We start from the raw sequence: 19,623 nt of genomic DNA on the forward strand, positions 1-19,623 counted from the left end.
CTGAGCTAACCGAACAATGCCCTCACTAATGAGTAAGTCTAGGGGGTTGTGCTGACAATAATCAAATGACTGTTATGTAACTACTCTGATGTTTTTCGTCACGTTTTCTGTATCTCGCCAGCCACCTGCTAAAGCCTGATCACCAAACACAGGCTGAAACACATGTGAGTGTGTGAGGGGGGGAAAGGCTGGCTGCATTGTCATCTGATTGGTTATTGATTTTTTTTGTTTGCAGTGCTGACGCATGACTGGTGTACCTTGCTGGTGGCACCTAGTTTACACGTGCATGAAACCATGAGGGTCGAGCCTCTTTTAACCTCTTGATATAACTTTTTAAATATCTAATAGACATTTTATTTTTCTGCTTTTGGGGGAGAAATCAAGCATTGTTTTGCTTGAAAGTGGAATTTAAACGTGCACTGAAATTGTCAGTCTTTCATCCTGTAAATCATTCATGTATTTGCAAATACAGTTTAAATTTGGGAAAATACAAGTCTTGGTGATTCACTTGCTTATCTTTCAGATGCTTAAAGGGCCAGGGGCGTGTCCAGAACTTTTTGATTGGGGTGGCCCAACTGAGGCTCTCACATAGGCAGGGGTGGCCAGTGCATTTACAAAAAACATTTACCCTTTCTGTCTTCACAACCTACTTTCATTAAAGTATTTAACAGTTGTTATATTCTTTTGGACTTAAAATAAACATGACAAAGTGGCATAAATCTTCTAAGCTTAATTCTTTAAGAAATTACGAAAGATGTTTTTTCAAAGTCACATTTGAGGGCACTAATAAAGAAATCTACTGTCAGCCCTTTAACTCATCCCAAATTATAGATTTTAACAGAAACCCCACCTCTGACAAGGCAAACAGCCAATCATAGTTTAGGATTTTAGGGTGGCCATTGGGTGGCCAATTGGTTTTCAAGGGGTGCCAGTGCCACCCTTGGCCACCCCTCTGGACACACCCCTGGAAAGGGCTGCATATTTTTTGGGCTAGTTTAATTTTTTAAATTACCACTAGTAATAGTTAGGTTGAATTAATTTGGTGACATAATTTGAAGAGTAGATCACTTCAATAAATGTTAATGTAATACTCAGCAAGTCACTAATTGCTAATTGCAATAATTTTGTGCTAGACTATCTTATCATGAAGACAACATATTGGCCATTTGCAATACCCATCCTCATTACACTTATATAAATTATGAGTGTTTCATTTCTACAATGACTGTCATCTTGGGTCAAATGTACAGTAAAATTATTTTGAAAAGAAACTGAATGTTTTTGCTTAAGGCTTAAAAGCTTTACGAGTGAAACACTTGTAACTACTCTGAGTATTCTGGTAGTAAATGAGAACTTAAGGCTCTAACTGACAGAACAGGTGCTCTCATTGGACACCTGTCGCCTTTCAGTTAGGACCCCCGGGGCTGGGCGGTGATGACAGGCTGATCAGAGGGTGACAAGATGAAGGACGGGGGGCTGAATAAATCCAACCTCCCAGGTGTTGTTTGTGTGTTAGTGTACCTGGATACATTAATAATGCAGGAAGTAGTTTGTAGTACAGCAGGATAGGGTCCAACAATGGGGAAGATAAGAAAACCTCCTCTGTGTGTGTGTGTGTGTGTGTGTGTGTGTGTGTGTGTGTGTGTGTGTGTGTGTGTGTGTGTGTGTGTGTGTGTGTGTGTGTGTGTCTGTGTGTGTGTGTGTCTGTGTGTGTGTGTGGGTGTTTATAGCAGGTGACTAATGCTTTACGCACCGAAAGTATCAGATTACAACCAGCCTCTCCCTATTTATCAGTCTGTCTTTTATCTGCTGACACACAAGGACAGCTCAGCATATAAACAACGAGACTTCACTGTAACACATCCACCAATGTGTACACACATAAACACATTCACACACACACTTTAAAGGCCTTTCTCTCACCTGCCTGTCAAACTGTTATCTGAGAACTGGGTGGAAAACACAACTTTCCCAGGAGCCCTCACAGTAACAGGTGGCAGTGTTTGCTGGTGTTCACACTTCCTGTTCTGGGAAAGTTGTTGGAGCATTAAAAAGTTGTCGCTCTGTTGTGACTCTGCCCCCTGTGTTTGTTTGTTTGACAACAAGGTTGTGTCTGTTTTTGTCTACTTGCACTGGACAAACAGGATGAAGAGGATCACACTCTGTTGTGTTGTTGGATTAAACGTATATTACAGGTTTGTACGATTTTACAATGTTGTACACAAACACAGCTGACCTCTACAGTGACAAAGTCTTGAACCATTCCCACCAGTGAGATGTGACAGTGTGTGTATTGTGGCCTGCTGTGTAATCATGATTTGAATGTTTTCCTGAAAGTACCATTAAGTTGGGCTGGCAGTTTAGCTCAGGGACTCGTCTCATGTACAGAGGCTGCAGTCCTCCCCTTTGTCCCGTCATTCTCTGCTCTCTGTTTCTGACTCTATCCAGTTGTGATTCTGTGTCCGGCGGGTCAGTAAGACTCTGCAAGTTGCAGACTTCAGGGCAGTGAAGGGGGCTGATTATTTAGAATAATCCCTCCTAATTTAAATAAATAACAAGACCCAACAGTATTTACTATATACGTTAAGTTACATAAGTACAGAGAGAGAGAGAGAGAGTAGATCGAACATAACTGCTGGCCGCATATAAAATTTTAATGTTTGAAGTGTTGCTGTATGTTTTTGTTGGTTGTTACTGTTCTGGTTTTTGTTTTTAACTCTGTAAAGCACTTTGAATTGCTCTTTGTTTGAATGGCGCTTTATAAATTAACTTGCATGGCCTATCCACTGTCCTGTTTTTAATTAAGGCAAGATAGCTATAAATAAAATAATAATGTACAATAGGTTGGATAATGGTTTGCTTAAAATCCTTAATTCACAAGTAAAAATAACAAAAATTAACCAAAGTCTAAGCTCGAAGCTGAGCTGCTTAAGGGTTAGTAATCTCAGATTCTTACTTTTTGTTGAGAGATACACAATATAAAAAAAGAACAACAAATAAACAACAACACAAAAGTGACAGATATTCAAAACATAATATGGCAATATGGGTACAGCCGTTGCATCACTATTGTTTCTCAAAACTCCTTAAGTTCAGGAACATTTTACCCTCAGCACCGTCTTACATCAACACCAGTCATGTTTAAAGCCAAGACAAAAACTAGGCTTGAATTAAGATTTCTAATGTTATGTAAAGTAATATGAACTTTAAAAGCTGATGGCAAAATGAGAGCTGTTAGGTAATTGTGCAAGTCATTATCAGCTTTGAGGATAAAACCCTCTTAAACAAATGACTAATCGCTTGATAGAATAGTTGCTGCTATCATTACAGCATCCAGTGAGTCATTTGAAGATCATCCGTTATGAAAGAACAGGAACTGAGATCCTTACCTCGTAGGGCGGTCTTCAGGTTGACTTTGGCCTGGCGGTGGAGGTCTTCTACGCAGGGTGGCCTGGTGCCCGGCAGGAAGACATTCTCCTGCTGGTGCCACGGAGCTGTGTAGTGGACCGTCCACTTGCTCTCCTCATCCAGGTTGGACACCGCTGCAAAGATCAGATTTGGAGTTTAGTCCACCGTGAGGTTACATTTTCAAATTTGTGTCTCTCCATCATCTTTTGAAGGAGTTTGTGGCATTATCAGAACAGATCTGAGTCTGAGTCAGAACATGTCCTGCGCAGGGAGAGCTAACCACTAGAGTGATTTGTTTGTATTCAATAGAGGAAGGAAGTAGGTTTAGGTGCTTTGCATGGAGGTGTCATTGTCCACACCAACAACATGACACGTATCTGTGACATCACGCAGCGGGCCACACAAGTCGGAGGGGGAGGAGGGATACAGAATCAGTTGGAGGGAAAAACCAACCAGATCGTATCAGCTCAGAGTCTAACTGCTTAAAGCTTACAGTAGCTCCAATTTCAGCAAGCTAACTTATCTTAGAAGAAACTATATAGAGACAATACGCCAATGAAACTGCCATACCCAGTTGGTTTAACCATGAGCAAGCTCTCCTGAAAGCAGATCAAAATCCATCCGACCATTATTTCCTTTCCAAGATGGAAAAACAACCCAGTTCCTTCTACCTTCTCCCAAATATTTCTTGATCAGATATCGAATCTCTTTTTCTTGTTTTCCTGGTAAAGGCTTGTAATGCTTCTTATCTGCTCCTATATTCCTGTGTAGTATTTGCAATTCACTCTTAATACAAGTGGCATCAAAGCGGCTGAAGAGTTAACTACAACATCAACAAACAGGCTTCCCCCAAAAGTCAAGTCTTACCAAGTGAGCGTATCCAAGCAAGAGTTGGTGATCGTGGGTGAAGAGCTATCTCCATGTTAGCTAGCCTGACCAGCACATTCTGTCCGTCTGACTCAAAGTGAAGGTTTGTAGGAAACCAACTCAAGAAAAGAAAGGGTTGACTGTTTTTGTTTGAGTGCTTTTTCACAGGTGCTAATGAGCTGCAGTTGGATGCAAAGTGAGTGAGCGTGAGTGTGCTATAGGGGGGAGGACAGAAGGCCTCAGAAGTGGAGGTAGGGCGGGGGGTGTAGCACTACGTAATGGTTGTTGGAGAAAGTGTGAGACAAATGCTTTGATATGACTTCTGATACGCTGCTGTAATGTACCGTATGTATGCCCAGAAAAGGTTGGCAACAAAGTAAGAAGAGGAAGGATGGAAGGAAAATGGATTTATGACGTGCACCAAACGTCTCTTTAGCCGATAAAGGAATAGACAGATGCTGACTACTTCTCCAGTTAGGGGAAATGGGAGGGGCTTGTATTCATTCATGTTCCCGCCTACTCTGCTGAAAAACATTTTCTGCTTCCACCTTAAAACCTTTCGATTGGGGGAATGCTGTGTCATAAAAAGTTAGAAAAAAATAGATATCAATATTGCTAAATGTCTAAATGATTAAGATTAAGACATTTTTATTTGCCACTGCCTTCCTATCTTAGCTTATTTTAGCTTGCTTTAAATGCAAATTTTAATGTAATTTTTAATACATTCTAAGTTTCCTTTTCTTTTCTGTTTTATTATATGTCATTTTAATTGTGTTCTTTTATGCTTGTCTGAATGTTACCAATGCTTTTAATCTTTTAATGTAAAGCACATTGAGTTGTCCTCATGTATGAAATGCGCTATACAAATAAAGTTGCCTTGCCTTGCCTTGTCTAAATCAAGATACCTCAACTGGTGGTTCTCAATTGGCGGGTCAGGACTCAAACTTAGTTCATGGAGCTGGTCATTGGTTGACAGATATCCTTATGGCAAAAAGTCTACATGTTTCTTGTGACGAACCCTGTTGGTGGTTTGTGTGGCATGTGATATTTGCTTCATTTGTGGATTGCAACCAGGCATAGTTGTCTCTTTCTTCTTGTTTATGTCACATACAGTTTGATGTCATGTCTTCCCCTTCTGCTATTGGATATACTTAGAATCCATCGAGGGTGAGAAAAGTCAAGCTGTCCACACTGGTCTGTGTACTTATTGTGCACAGCAGTATGATGATGAGGGTTTACAGTTCAAAAACTAAGAAATGGTAGTGTAAGAATACAATATGAACCTGGGTCAGACTGTTCTTGTTTTACTTCAGCTTAAAAAGCACGAGTCTGATGTTACACTGAAGACTGTGCAAACAGCAGAAGACACCGTGAAGTATGTAGAATAGATGATGCATGATCTTAGCCTACACTCTCACCTGGAATATTATAACCCCTCCAAATTCCAATCAACCTCTATCAACAGTTGTGCAAATTAGCATGCATTTAAAGCAACATGCACACAACATCTGATGGGGGCAAACTCCTACACGATGTGTTAATGTGAATTGTTTTTCACCACCCGTGTTGTCACACATGCTGCCTTGCATTGTGCGTGCACAGCTCACAATAATCAATCAAAAACATCACGAGGCAAAACTCCTCTGAGCACAAGTTTGAAGCAAAGAGTTGCACGAGACTGAAACACGCACTCACAAAGTTCAGAGGAGGTAAAAGGTGAAGGTTAGGAGAGTATTGGGGGATTTTGTGAGACTATCACGCTGCCACTGGTTCGCTGCCATTATGAAAAAACAACCCATGAGCAAGTCAGTGATGTCCCAGTTATGTATGATTCAAACAAGTTTACTCCATTCAACCTTGGGGCTCATATAATCTCAATTCTTGCGATAACCATTCTCTTGTTTTCATTCTCACCCACCCACTCAGCACAGGTAGCCCTCCCCCACCCTCCTCTATGACCGTGGGGGTCTGAATAGACCTCAGTCAGGCTATAGGAGACCAAGGGCATGGGGACTATACACACAAAGCCTGTATTGTCCCGCAGCATCAGTCTCCACATCAGGCCTTTCAGAGTCACAATACCCAGTAGCCCGCTCGCACACACTGGACTGTGGCGCGAAAGTCCTTCAGAAGTCTACTAATCTGTGTGTCCGCTGACATCCCAGCACTCCCTACGCCCATTAACAAACACAGACTGGGAGCAAACAGGCTACAAGCTGAACAGAACACAGAAACCCCTGTAAAATATATCTGTATGCACACACACACTCCCCAAAGATTAGCTGTATGATCGATACAGTGATCAAGTTGTATTGACAGTGTGAATCCTGAACTGGGTCCCCAATCAGCCACCAGCCAATACAGCACTGACTGTCACGCTTGATACAACTTCCTGTTTTGAAGGGTCAGTTTAGGCTTGGGTCAGGTCAGCTGACAAAGACATAGTTTGGTGATAAAATCAATTAAATGCTGTCATATTTTCAGTAAACATGACTATTTACCAGTCCTTTTTGATCTGCCAAGTTTTTTATATTTTTCTAATTGAAAAAAACAACTTAAAACCTTCTGTTTCTGAAATGAAACTTTGTGCACACTGTACATTATGTATGCAAATGAGCATATTAGTCATGCTCAGTAAGGTGCCCATTTTCCTCTGGACTCCAGTGGAGGTCTGAATGTCTCATCTGAAGAGCAAAGTGCAGGCATGTACAAGACGGCGAGTCAAGAGCTGAGTAATACAACTTCTAGCTAATGATTAATAACATCACATCAACCTTGACAGCATCACACACTAACACTCAGCAGCACATGCCATAAATACACACCTGAGATTAAGAGCCTGTCCTGCAACAACCAGGGCTTTGTTCAATATCCTCACATGGACATAATAGCCTTGGAGCCTGTGCTTATCCTGCTACAATCTACTGTACACACCTGTTTTGTTTCACTAGATGAAGCTAAAACAAGCGGAGACGTTTAAATCTATATCAACACAGAAAAATGTCTAAAGTGTTCCAAGAAGAAGTCAAATAAAAAAACTTATTAAAAGTGTTTCCAGATGCCACATTAAGAAAAGCTGTCGGGTCATTAAGTGCTAATAGTTTGTCGCCTCTGTGAAGTCTTAACCCCATGGTTACCTGGTAACAGGCTGCACCAGAAGGGCTGTATCTGGACTCATGAGATATACCCACAAAAAAGTAGTTGTTGTATTGAATTAAAGTAGATTTTTTAAAGCCACTTTTGAAGAGGAAAATATGTAGATGCACATTAGTGGTGTTTTGTTGAAGCTGTTGGAAAGCTAAAGGGGCATTCAGGCAGTCAAATAAAATTAAAGTCATATTAAGAAATGATGCAAAATGATGCAGAATCCCATAACTGTGAGTTAATTTCTCCAAAGTCCAAACTCAAATGATGCCCAACCAGAAAATGAACCAGATCTTACCTTTCCTTTTGAAGTATTTAATCACAGATTTTAACGAGGTCCCGATAAACACCATTATTCCGCTTGAGTGTAACCGACGCTCTCTTCAACAATAAAAAGTGCTCTTATGAGGAGCAAAAATCCAGGAAATGTGACAGAAAGAAGCCGAGGGTGAGGAGGTGCTGCTGCAGGCTCACATTCTCACTTCACTCCAGCTTGGTGAAGAGTGTTTGAGCATCTACAATGCTGACAATAAGCCTCTACCCCTATCTCTCTCTCTCTCTCTCTCACTCTAAACACACACAGTCCGACACTCCTCCCCTCAGGCAATCCAGTCCTGGGAGAGACACACACACACACACACACAAACAGCGGGAGGGGTGTAGGACCGGCCCCTCTGCTTCTCTGTGCTTTGGTTACCAAGGAGTTCTGGCTGCCTCTCCCTTTATTTCTCATCATCAGTCGTTCTCTGCCGCTGTCTTTCTCCCTCCACGCTCTCTTTCTTCTTTTTCTCAGCGGGACTCAGAATATAGCCGAAAGTTAAACATATTTTATTAGAACGAACAGCCTCACTTTTTTTTTTCCCTCTACTTGGCTCTAATTCCCATTTCAATCTAACCCTCTATATTTCTTTTTCTCTCCTCACTTCCCGCTCTGCTCATCTCTTGCAAAAGTGATCAGTGTGTTGCAGCTTTTCAGCGCCACGTCAGGCTCATCATGGGGATATTTATGCATCTAATTAAACTATCAGTCACCCCGACTGGAGAAGCTTGTACATCCTCAAAAACATGTTGAATCTCTTTCCTCTGGAGGATTCAGCTTTCACCTGCTTGCAGAATGTGCTGCCAGCAGGAAGCATAAAAACAAGACACTAAAGCACCAACATTTATCCGTTTCATCTTTTTTTTTGCAAGGAAAATACTTAATGGTGCTCTTCTTTGTCTACATAAATCTCCTTCTGTCATCTCTCTGGATGTTTTTCTATCAACTCCTCTTCCTCTGTCAGCTCCTTCCCATCCTGCTGTGTGTGCACATGGCCACTGAATCTGTGCCACATGAATATAGATCACATACAATCCTCCTATTGTCCGATCTCCTCACAATCTATCACACAACCACACACACACCAGCACTCACAAACATACACACACACCCATCAGGGTAGGGCCGCCCCTCCTTCTGGAAGCGTATTTCTTTTCAGCCCAAATGGTTGAAGAGGGGAGGGGAGGGGGTGTGTGGAGGGGGGGCTGCAACAAGAGCCTGAATGGGACTGCAAATGATCCTTGAATTTGTGGGTAAAAAGCTTTACCCCCCCTCCCCCCACTGGACCTTGGTTATCTGAACCCTTCAGCCTGACTCAAATTTTTTTTTTTTTGTTTCTTTCTATGTGTGCCTATTTGTTGATTCTACACACTCCATTGTCAAGAATCGACTCATGGAATTTAGTGTTCCACTCGTCCTTGAGTTATGAGGCTTCAGATGTCATATGCACAAGTTAATCCAAAGAGTTGGGACTCCGTTTTATTACTGAAAGTGCAACAAGACACGATCAAACAACAATCCTTCGACACACTGTAGAACCATTACTCTATAGTCATTCACAGACAGAGGTTTGCCTTCATAACTAAGCCGTGTAATAATGAATACTATGAGTAAATCGATGAATGGGCATAAAACTTCACATCTGCACTCCTGATATGTTTCAGTACATTTTCAGAAACAGCCTGCACCAAAGTTGCTTTTTCATGTGTCCCCTACGCTGGGAAGTTTTCCCTATTGGCGTGGGTGGGAGGTCGAGGGGGTCAGAGTGGAGGATTCTGACACAACATCACCTACTACCAAGCAGGGATGGGAATTTACAGTAATCCTTGTACTCGATTACTCGAATTACCTAATGAACAACTACTCGATTACTCGCAATTATTTTTTTTTTTTTAACCTTAAAGAAAAATAGATAAATAAATAAATAAAAGTCTGTCTGACACGGACCTCCTCAACTAGTACTTCTGTGGTGTGCAAGTTTAATGCCACATATCTTGTACTGCACATTAACTTCATAATTTTTTTTGAAAAGACATCACTTTTTTTTCTGTGTTTGTTGTGCTTTCGCTTTCGGTTGAATAGTATGTCCCTAGAGAGTTGCCGTAGCTGCCGTCAAACAGTTGTTTTTGCTGATATCTGGCTCGGTGTGTAGTACAGCTGAAGCTGTGGCCGGAGAAGTCAAACGTTTATATCCCGTTAATTATTTTCCAACCTGGTATATTCAGTTAGTTGAAAACAAAGAGCACATGGTCACACATGTAACGCTGTATGAGTTCAAGTTATGTTGCCAGGTGCTCAAGTAACAAAATGCTACTGGAATAATGGGGTCAATGGCGAGTACCCGAGTACTCTAGTATTCGTACCCATCCCTACTACCAAGGTGCACAGAGAGGGAAAAGAAATCTAAAAGGGTCAGAAATCTGGCAACACCTGTAGTATGAGGAACAAATGTATATTTAGATCAATGCATTTCAAAAGGCTTGTGGCCTTGATCAGGATCAGCGGCTACAACTACTACTATCCATCTCACCACTGTAATCTCACTCTCTTTATCTCTCTCTATCCCTCTTTCCAACTCCAACACGGTCTCAGCAGATGGCTGTCTAACATGAGTCTGGTTCTGCTCAAGGTTTCTGCCTTTTAAAGGAAGTTTTCCCATGCCGTTGTAACTTGCTAAATGCTACAAAGCACTCTACTCATGGTGGTCTTGAGATAACGTTTGTTGTGATTTGGTGCTATATAAATAATTATTCATTGATTGATCGGTGTCGGTGTGGTCCTATGAAAGTTGAACATGACATAAAATTGTCATCCTGTGACTTGGCTTCACCCATGACATCCTTGTACAGTAGTCATGGTGTAATGCTTATAAGAAATCCAAGATGGCAGGTGAAGCAGGGTCTACCGCTGTGATTATGATGACAGTTTTTTTTAACCTTTATATCAATGCTACGTGTTTTTGGATGTAGTCACAGTCTCAACAACAGAGTAGAGATAGACTGAGGAGCAGCTTCCTTTCATGCAAAAAGATTTTACTAGTCGTTCATCACCACCAGCCACTCTCTAATAGCTTAACTGCTTCCTCATGTCACTTCAACCCATCTTCTTGGGGAAATTTTACTTTTGGAAAATTCTTTGTAAAGTCAGGGAGGAAAATGTTGCTGTTTCAGTTCACATATGGAGCCCACCATGAAAGTTTCTGGGAATTATCAGGAGTCAAATGCAGACGTGGATGCAGCTTTTTTGTGGTTTCTTGTTCTGAATGCAAAGATTTCAGCTTCTGCTTGATGTTGTGTCATTTGGAGACCTTTATTTTGGACTGTTAGGGGATATAAAACAGGAAGTAGAATTTGCAGGGAACATCTATATCGCCCAATTTTTGAAAAACTCGACTACATAGTATTATATCTAAAATAAGTTATTAATAGCAGCCTGAATACAATCTCGGTCAGACACAATAGTGAAGACAGTCAACACGGATGTCAGTCTGAAAAGGTAACATTAAAGTCTGTCAAACTCTACTAATTAGACTTCTTTAAATCTCCGTCTGTCCTCTGACAGCAGCCTGTCTCTGCTTGGCTTGTGTCTCTGTCTGGCACGCGTACAGTATTAGGATCATTTATGCAGACGTGAGCCAGGACAGCGTCGCTCATTAAAGAGCCTATTGTTCTGAGGACACTGTCAACATACACATATGCGTGCACACACACACACACACACACACACACACACACACACACACACACACACACACACACACACACACACACACACACACACATTTACAGTGACAGACAGCTCAACAACTCTATCCGCTTGTAATCTAGGCCACCTCTAGGATTAGAGCTATCCAACCATTCAGCCATACCACCGAACATCCGTCCACTTATTCTCAGGCCAGAGTGGAAGCCACCCCCCCCACCCAAACAATATCAATCTTTCATCTGTTCAAACACACACCAGTGTGTGAAGGAAGCGTGGAGACTCAGTGGGTGAATCTCGGCACTCTGATGGAGATTTTATTCAACATCACAAGCATCAGGGATTATTATGAACATGACTCATTAGCCCTTCATTATGCAACTCAGTAAACTTTATTGTCACAGCAAGTTATTCTTTAATGAAGGAACTACAGCTCTCCTAGAGATACTCAGCATGGGCTTTTATCTACCTTCATGCATTAAAAGATTAGACCTGTGTAATCTATTTGAGTGGTTTCTCTTTACTCAATTGAATAACGTTGAAACAAAGTTTAAGGCATTACATATGACACTAAATATTCAAAGTTGTAATGGAACACCTAATCTACGGTACCTCCTTTAAGCAGACCAACCCAGGTTCAACTAGGGCTGGGCGATACTTCGATAACGATAATTATCATGATATCATTTTTTCTCAATATAAATATGACAAATGTTTGATAAAAATTTGATATATTTAAACCTGTAATTACACCCTCCAACCACTGGAAAGTGAGGGGGCACTAATGTCATCTTAAACACAAAACCTGCTTTCCGTTAGCACTGTCAAAAATAAGGTATTGGAGAAGCCAATCAGAGGACTAAATCCCAGATACAAGCCAACTAACCATTTGGTTTCTTTAACTTTCACTCGGGCAACAATCTGTCTTTAAATCAAAATGAAATAATGATTTGATATTTATCTTGATAATAATCGATATCAACTGATGTGAAACATTTTATCGTGATACCATCTTTTTCTTTATCGCCCAGCTCTAGGTTCAACGTTAGGTTTCTCCACCATTAAAGCTCCAGTGAGTAACTTTCTGTTTGTGTTGATTTTGGTGCCCCCCTGTGGACGAAGTGATATCTCTCATCTTTTTGCTGATCTCCTGTTCATGTGTACGGCCTTGTTTAGACGAGAACAGCCATACTAAAAACGGTAAAATATGTCCGTTGTGCTTTAAAAAAAAAACCTGTGTTAATGATTATGTTCTCAAAATGATCCACAAAACGTCTGCTGTAGTACGCATGTCAGGACAGTAGTTGGCAGTATAAGGTCGTCATGAAATATGACTGAAAAAAGACATGTGCCAGGCATACAGGCATTCTTCAACAGTCGATAGGACTGTAACATCACCGTTTTCAGATGATCCAGGAATTGCCGGTTTTCAATAGTTTCCTTTCTAGAATCTGGTTTTAAAAGTTCATATTTTCAGCTGCTCATTACATCCTTTCCGTGTAAAAGAACTGACAAACCATTTACTGTTTTCTATTGAATATGTTTCCATACAAACACCCTTTTAGTTGTGTTGTCTGACAAAGAAAACCTCTTCCTGCTGTCTTCTAAAAGTGAACTGTATCACTAATCATGAATAATTGGAACATGTTTTAAAAGGGCTTTCCTTTCCTGAGCTGTGAATCACTTTGTCCGACACCTACTCCCTCGCAGCGATTACAGGCATACAAATTTACAACATAGAAACTGTCCATCTAGTTGCTGATTTGCTTTTGTAGGTCAGAGAGATGCCTCACTGTTATATTCAGCCTGTTACATAACCACATAAAAACTACTTACTGGAGCTTTAAATCAAATCTATGTCAGATACTGGACGACAGTTCCTCTTTTTAGTTCCTGATAAGAGCTTTTTTATTGTACCAAAAATGTTTTACAGTGCCAAGGGTGTTACTGGCTGAAAGAGTGATTCAAAGGGTGTAGATTGTGAACAGGATTGAGAGTAACAGGACCAAAGTGAGGACATATTTGCTGTTTTTCATGAGCTATTTCAGCACCTACGCAGACTTTTAATTAGAATACAAAGAAATAATCTAGGACTGAAATCAGTGATTATTTTTATCATAATTCATCCAAAATATTTGAGAATTTACAACGCTTCGAAGCTGTCTGGCTTGGACCAACAAACTGATTTGGTATTCAATTTATTATTTTTACATGATTTCATTGCAAATATTTCGGCAGTAATACCTTCTGTTGATCAACAAGAGATAAAGCTGCAGGTCTGAAAATGTCATAAACATTCAGATCATTAACTCTCCAAGGTGAGACATTTTCTTAGTATGAGTATTAATAGCTGAGATAGTGAGGTTTCTCAACATTTCATGATCTAATTAATGGTAAATAAATGTGATGACACCATGTAATCAAGCACAAAAACTTAGCACATCTTCATTAGTATAAGGGCCTGGGGTGAGACAGTGATTATCTGCCTTAGGACAACAAGCAGCATGTGAAAAGGTAATAACCCTGAGAAAAAAAGAGACATTAGGAGGAAGGGCTTTGTGAATAATTAACAAGTCCTGTTACACCAGACGTGATTAAAACTCAAGGGTGAAGGTGGCAGTGTATAATAAAGGAGACAGATGGATGAGGTGCTCTTCCTCCTGTCACTGCTCCCCATCTTTCTTTATCCTCCTCGTCTTGTTTTTGCACCTTGTTTGGATGTTCCCACATCTGAGAGAGCTCTCTTCAGCTTCAAATGATCCACCTCTGGCTTTTGTCGTTTTTTTTTTTTTTTTATCCCTGATGGATGATTTTCAACCCAATCCCCCCAGCCCTTTTTTTTTTTTTTACCTTTCATCAATTCCCAAAACACACATACACCTCCCCTCATGTTCAGTATTGTAGTTTATCACACATCTGATGAAATTCCCAAAGTGCCTCTACACACACACACACACACACACACACACACATAGGATTCCCTCTTCATCTGACAGCTCTCAGCTTCTATTTTTCTAATTGGACTTAAGAAGGGAGAGCTAAGCTGACCCTCTTAAAACCCCTCAACTCTACCTGATCCGCTCACGTCAAATCTCCTTCCTCCTCACTTTTCTCCCCTCTCTTCTTCTTCTTCTTCTCCTGTCTTTATTTTACACATCAACTCTTTCATGATTGTTAATTTAATCCAGCCTGTATTGATTTTACCCCCTGCTCTCTTTCCTCCTGTCTTGTACTGTCTTGTTCAGGTGCTGACCTTGCACGAGTTCCCATTAGCAGGTGAGAAACCTGCGAGGTGGAGATAAGCAAGAGAATGTAAGGTATGGAAATACGGGGTCCAAGGGTTTGTTTTGCACGTGAGCGCATGCAAACACTTTAACGTGTAGTGTTGTGGAACGTATAAATGAGCAGAGTTGTTCTACAGTCGCTGGGAGTGAACATGTGAATGGGTTTAAACAAAGGACGGCTTCTCTCCAGGAGGTCACTGTTTCGAAGTTATGCTCCAGAAACTAATGTCTCAAGAGGAAATACAGCATGCTTTTCAACTAAAAGTAAGGGCTTCAGCCAGAAGATGTTATCTTCATCACGTAGTCACCACTCAGGCAGGAAATAGTCTCATAAATAACCTACATTAAAAAACAATTACAATTTCTTTGTTCTTTTTTTCTCAGAAAAAACAGAATCACAACATTAAAGCGGTATTTTATTGTTCTTTTTTCACTGTGGGTTCATTTGAGGTACTTGTCAATAATCTGTATTTGCGAGTCACAGGACTGTAAAGTGTAAACACTGCTGTTGTCATAGAAACCATGGCAAACGCAATCAAGCAAGACAGATTTTTAAGGCTGCGTATTCCCATTGTCCCCATGCTCGTTAACGTTGTTAGCGTTCAGGACCACTGAGTGTTTAGTTTTAGTGACTACACCTGTAATACATGTACGGGGATGTGTGGTGAAATCATTCACAGAAGAAGATGACAGGGAGTTTTCATTTAATTATAAGTTACTATCACAGGGCTGGTGATGCAGATTATACTTCACTTTGGACATCGTCACATATGACTGATGATAGATGAAGTCAGGGAATTGCGTTCATTGGTTAAGTCTAGTAAAATATCACGCCACCTGCACTCTCTCCTCCACTTTTCCAAGGACTTGTCAGAGTCTCTGAAAGAGGGCTAGATACGATGTGGTGAAAGTGTAGATTTCAAAGCAGGTAATAGAGTCACTGATCCAATTGATAAAAAGCATCATATTATTGATGGAGATTTAACGTTGATGTTGGTACCATTGACGTAATTTGCTTGTAAATGCACAAAACAAATTGCAGTTACACGTTATAAATTCCTGTATTTTTTCATATTGCATATTTCAAAATGGAATTTTTTTGCAAAACTAGTTTTTTACAATATCGTGCAGCCTTAGCGTACGCTTACTCCAACACTGGTGTCTGGTTGGACTTTCATAGAGTGAGCTAAATTATAGGGTACAAATGGCCTCATCTGCAGCAGTGTAGCCTTGCTACACACATAGAGATATAAAGAGTAGACGCCGCATCAACCGCTACTACCTATTGGCGCTGACGAGCCGTGGGGCCGCCATCTTGGTCCGGTCACCCACTCCACTCAGTGTAATCTGTTTGGCATGCGCAAATAAGTGTTAGCGCATTTAATCAATCATAACTCGCTGAATACTAAACTGATTTTCAAGTGTTTTTTATTTTCTGCAAACGTCATACATGTAGGTATGATACAGGACACATGGCTTGGCGTATTTTAATATTCATAGTGGGCTTAACAGTAATAAAATATTCTGATATGTGATATATGTGATGTATGATAGGTATTTTGTTGCACAGTGCTCTGGCATCTTGAAGCCTCTGCTGCTTCAGTTTACGTTTACAGGTAGGATCATTGGTAGGATGACCGGACCAAGATGGCGGCCGTATTTCTTGCGCCCCAGCAGCCAATGCGGCGTCTACTCTTTATATGTCTATGGCTACAAATCCATCTTTCTTCTGTATATACCATTAAGAGTAAGGGGGTTTGGTATTGCTCTAAGGCTCTTGTGATTTAGTGCAGCATCAATATCTTAATTCCACTTCATTTCCAATATTTAAAAAAAGGGCAAATACAAATGTACATCCAAAAAAAGAGATTTCATAAGATTCATTATTTTGTCTGAAAAGTAGAAAAGAACAGCTTTAAACAATAAAAATGAGGGGTAAAACCTGTTAGCATCAAATGCTTTACATTTGTACCATACATGCCCATAAATAAGTGGCTCAAACAGAAAGTGTACCATCAACCATAAAACATTTATGAATGCTCTACTTCCTTCTTCCCCTTCCTATATATTTTTTTCTGTGAATGAAAATCTATAATTTATAGACTGTAGAGAAACATACTGGCTCTTTAATCCCTTCCCCCCCTTTCCTCTCATCCTACATGTCTGTGAATGAAAGCGTGGCACTGCGGGTGAATGGGAACCCAATCGCTTTGGTCTTCTTCTGTGGGATATAGAGGAAGGCATGAATAATCTATCAGCAGAGAGAAGGGGAGGCAGGAAAGGGAGGGTGGCATGACAGGAGGTAGATCATATGACATGTTTAATGCAGAGCTGTTACATCATGGTCGCTAAATAGTTGTGAATTCAGTCAAAGTGTTTTTTTTCAAAAAGAAAGCTAGAGTGGTTGACAAGAAGTATAAGTTCTGGCTTTGGCTGGTGTGTTTTTTTTAAGAGTGTACTAAAAAAGCAGACTGAAAAAAGCTAAATTGTAATCTTTGAGAGCTATTCAAGAAGCATGAATTAAAAGTTTGATGATGCAGGTGAACCCTGAGGACAAGCCAGGAAAAAGAAAACACAGATAAAGAAGAAAATAACTCTCTTTAGAGCTCTTTAAAAAAAAAAGTTAAACTTCAAACTCCCTCCTGAACAAACAACACACACACTCAGACACACACACACACACACACACACACACACACAGAAGGTGACTGAGAGGCTGAGTAAACAAGGTGGATAACTGGCACTGATTACTTTAGCATGGGGTTAAGTTCCCGTGCATCACGCACACGCACACGCACACACACACACACACACAGATTAAGTTGAACTATCTGCATTGCTTGCTGAATGACCTTTCTCTGACACCAAACTCCTGCTGTCCTCCTCTCTCTCTCTTTCTCTCTCTTCTTCTTCTGCACTTGTCTGTTCAGCAGTCAGAGGTTACTGGGTAACACCAATCCTCCTTCCTCCCCCACCTCTCCCGTGTTGTTTTCCGTCTGACCTGCTTCATTGAAGCAGCTGGCATTCCTTCACACACAAACACAGACGCACAGACGCACACACACACACACACACTTGATCCATACACAACAACAATCTCTTAATCCCATCACTGCCGTTACTTAATCACAGAAATGCAAATATTCAGAACTCTGCAGTTGCCATAGATTTGAAGTTTCATCAGAAAGTCAATGTCCAATCATGGGTGTATTTTTGCATGATTGCATTCAGTAGGTTTAAAGAAGGCTTGACTGAAGGGGTTGAATGTTCTTCAAGCAGCTGAAGTGGCTCACAGCATTTCATGTTTGTGAAAAGACTTCTGTGTGCATGCACGGTGAGGATTTAGCAAGGTAGGATACTTCACCTGCCACTTGATCAAACAGAAGAGGGTGATTTTAATCCGACATAAAATCCACTGCTCTGTCTGAGTGCATTTTGTACACCAAAGCCAAAAATGTCAGCAGCCACTTACAGGAAAAATTTGTTGGGGCTTTATGTGGATTCATGTTTGACTGCTGCATTTTGAGTCTGTGTCTGTGAGAACGCCGTCTTATTCTTCTCCCTGAAAGGCAGCAGGGGCCCCCTCTATAGGCTGCTGCTCCTTTGTGATCCATGAGAAAAAACCTCCAAGTCCAATAGACACCCTGCAAAAAGTGCACCCTGAGCATGCACACACCATCACTAACATAATCAGACTCCTTTCTGTGTGTGTTTGTCTCTGTTTCACAAGCATATGTATGTGCATGTTCAAGCCTTGATGTGGCGACACACGTACGTCCGTGTTTTCTGTTCTCACACAGCTGAGTTGGAGAAAGGTCTTTGAAAAAAAAGGAGAGCACAATGTAGGAGATGGTATCAAAAGCAAAACTTTGCACAAAGATAGACAAAGAAAACGGGCAGGAAGAAAGAGATGGGAAGCAAAGTTTGCATCGGCAAAACGTTTAAAGAGACTCCTTGATGTGGTCGAAGCTGATTTTTTATTTCGCTGAGTAGCGATGCGAGGCAGGATAGAGGAGGCAGCGTTTAGAGGGACAAAGGAAACAAAAGAGAGGAGATAAAGGCAGTGAGGAGAGGAAAAAAAAGTTTGGGGTGGAGGGAGTAGAAACTGATGAAGCAAGAAGAGAGTGAGAGGGAGATTGAGGGTGAATGAAAAACATCCACAGGTAGAGACTCAATAAACAGATATTACACACAAACACACACAAAAGCCCAGCAGGCCTGGCAGTCACGCTTCATTTTCTCTCCCCTTGCATCTGACCCAGGACCTCCCTTACGACCCTCTTTGAAATCCAAGCCAGTATAAAAGAGAAAGACTGATGGAGAGATCAGATAGAGGATGCATGTATCTTTGTTTAAGCTTGCGGACGGACAAGACTGCAGAGAGTGGGATCCCTTCTTGTAAGTTTGTTTGTGCAAAAGGCCCAAAAAAAGGCCTAGAAAGCACAGGTCAACTTACAGCCATAACAACGTGAAAAGCACAAAGTGACAAGGAGGCGTGCATCCATTAAATAACTCCTTTCTATACGTTCATTTAACGAGCAAACTTTACAGCCTAATGTTAGCTCCAGCACAATGAAAGGCGTGTCGCTCTGAAAACATACACGCCTGTTAGGCAGGGACTTAAAATGCTGTTATTTTATGAGCAGGCTGATTTGTACGCCTGAGTTTTTCGGTGCTTTTCAAGGAGGGTGGCAGTTTTGTAGCTAACTTGAAGCGTTTTATGTCCCCGTCAAGATGGATTTGTGGCTAACCGTCCGTTTCCCCCTGGCAACAAGGGTCTACATCTAATGTGAGCTAACCCAACAGGGCCAGTCACCCCTCCTGGAGTTGGCAGGGCAATAACATGGAATTGGAACGGGAGGTGGGGGGGGAGTGGAAAGAATTTGACTTGGTAGGCGA

At 41.1% G+C, this 19,623-nt stretch overlaps 1 protein-coding gene across 1 annotated transcript in view; it reads right to left on the reverse strand.

The window, feature by feature from the left end:
• The window catches only part of LOC117824577 (NHS-like protein 1), a 144,168-nt gene that overhangs the window by 23,660 nt on the left and 100,885 nt on the right, over positions 1–19,623 (reverse strand). Inside the window, 1 exon segment of the mRNA XM_034700110.1 lies at positions 3,390–3,542. Within this exon segment, the coding sequence (XP_034556001.1) occupies positions 3,390–3,542 (153 nt within the window).

This window comes from Notolabrus celidotus, chromosome 13 (assembly GCF_009762535.1).
Source record: "Notolabrus celidotus isolate fNotCel1 chromosome 13, fNotCel1.pri, whole genome shotgun sequence".
Taxonomy (NCBI): Eukaryota; Metazoa; Chordata; class Actinopteri; order Labriformes; family Labridae; genus Notolabrus; species Notolabrus celidotus.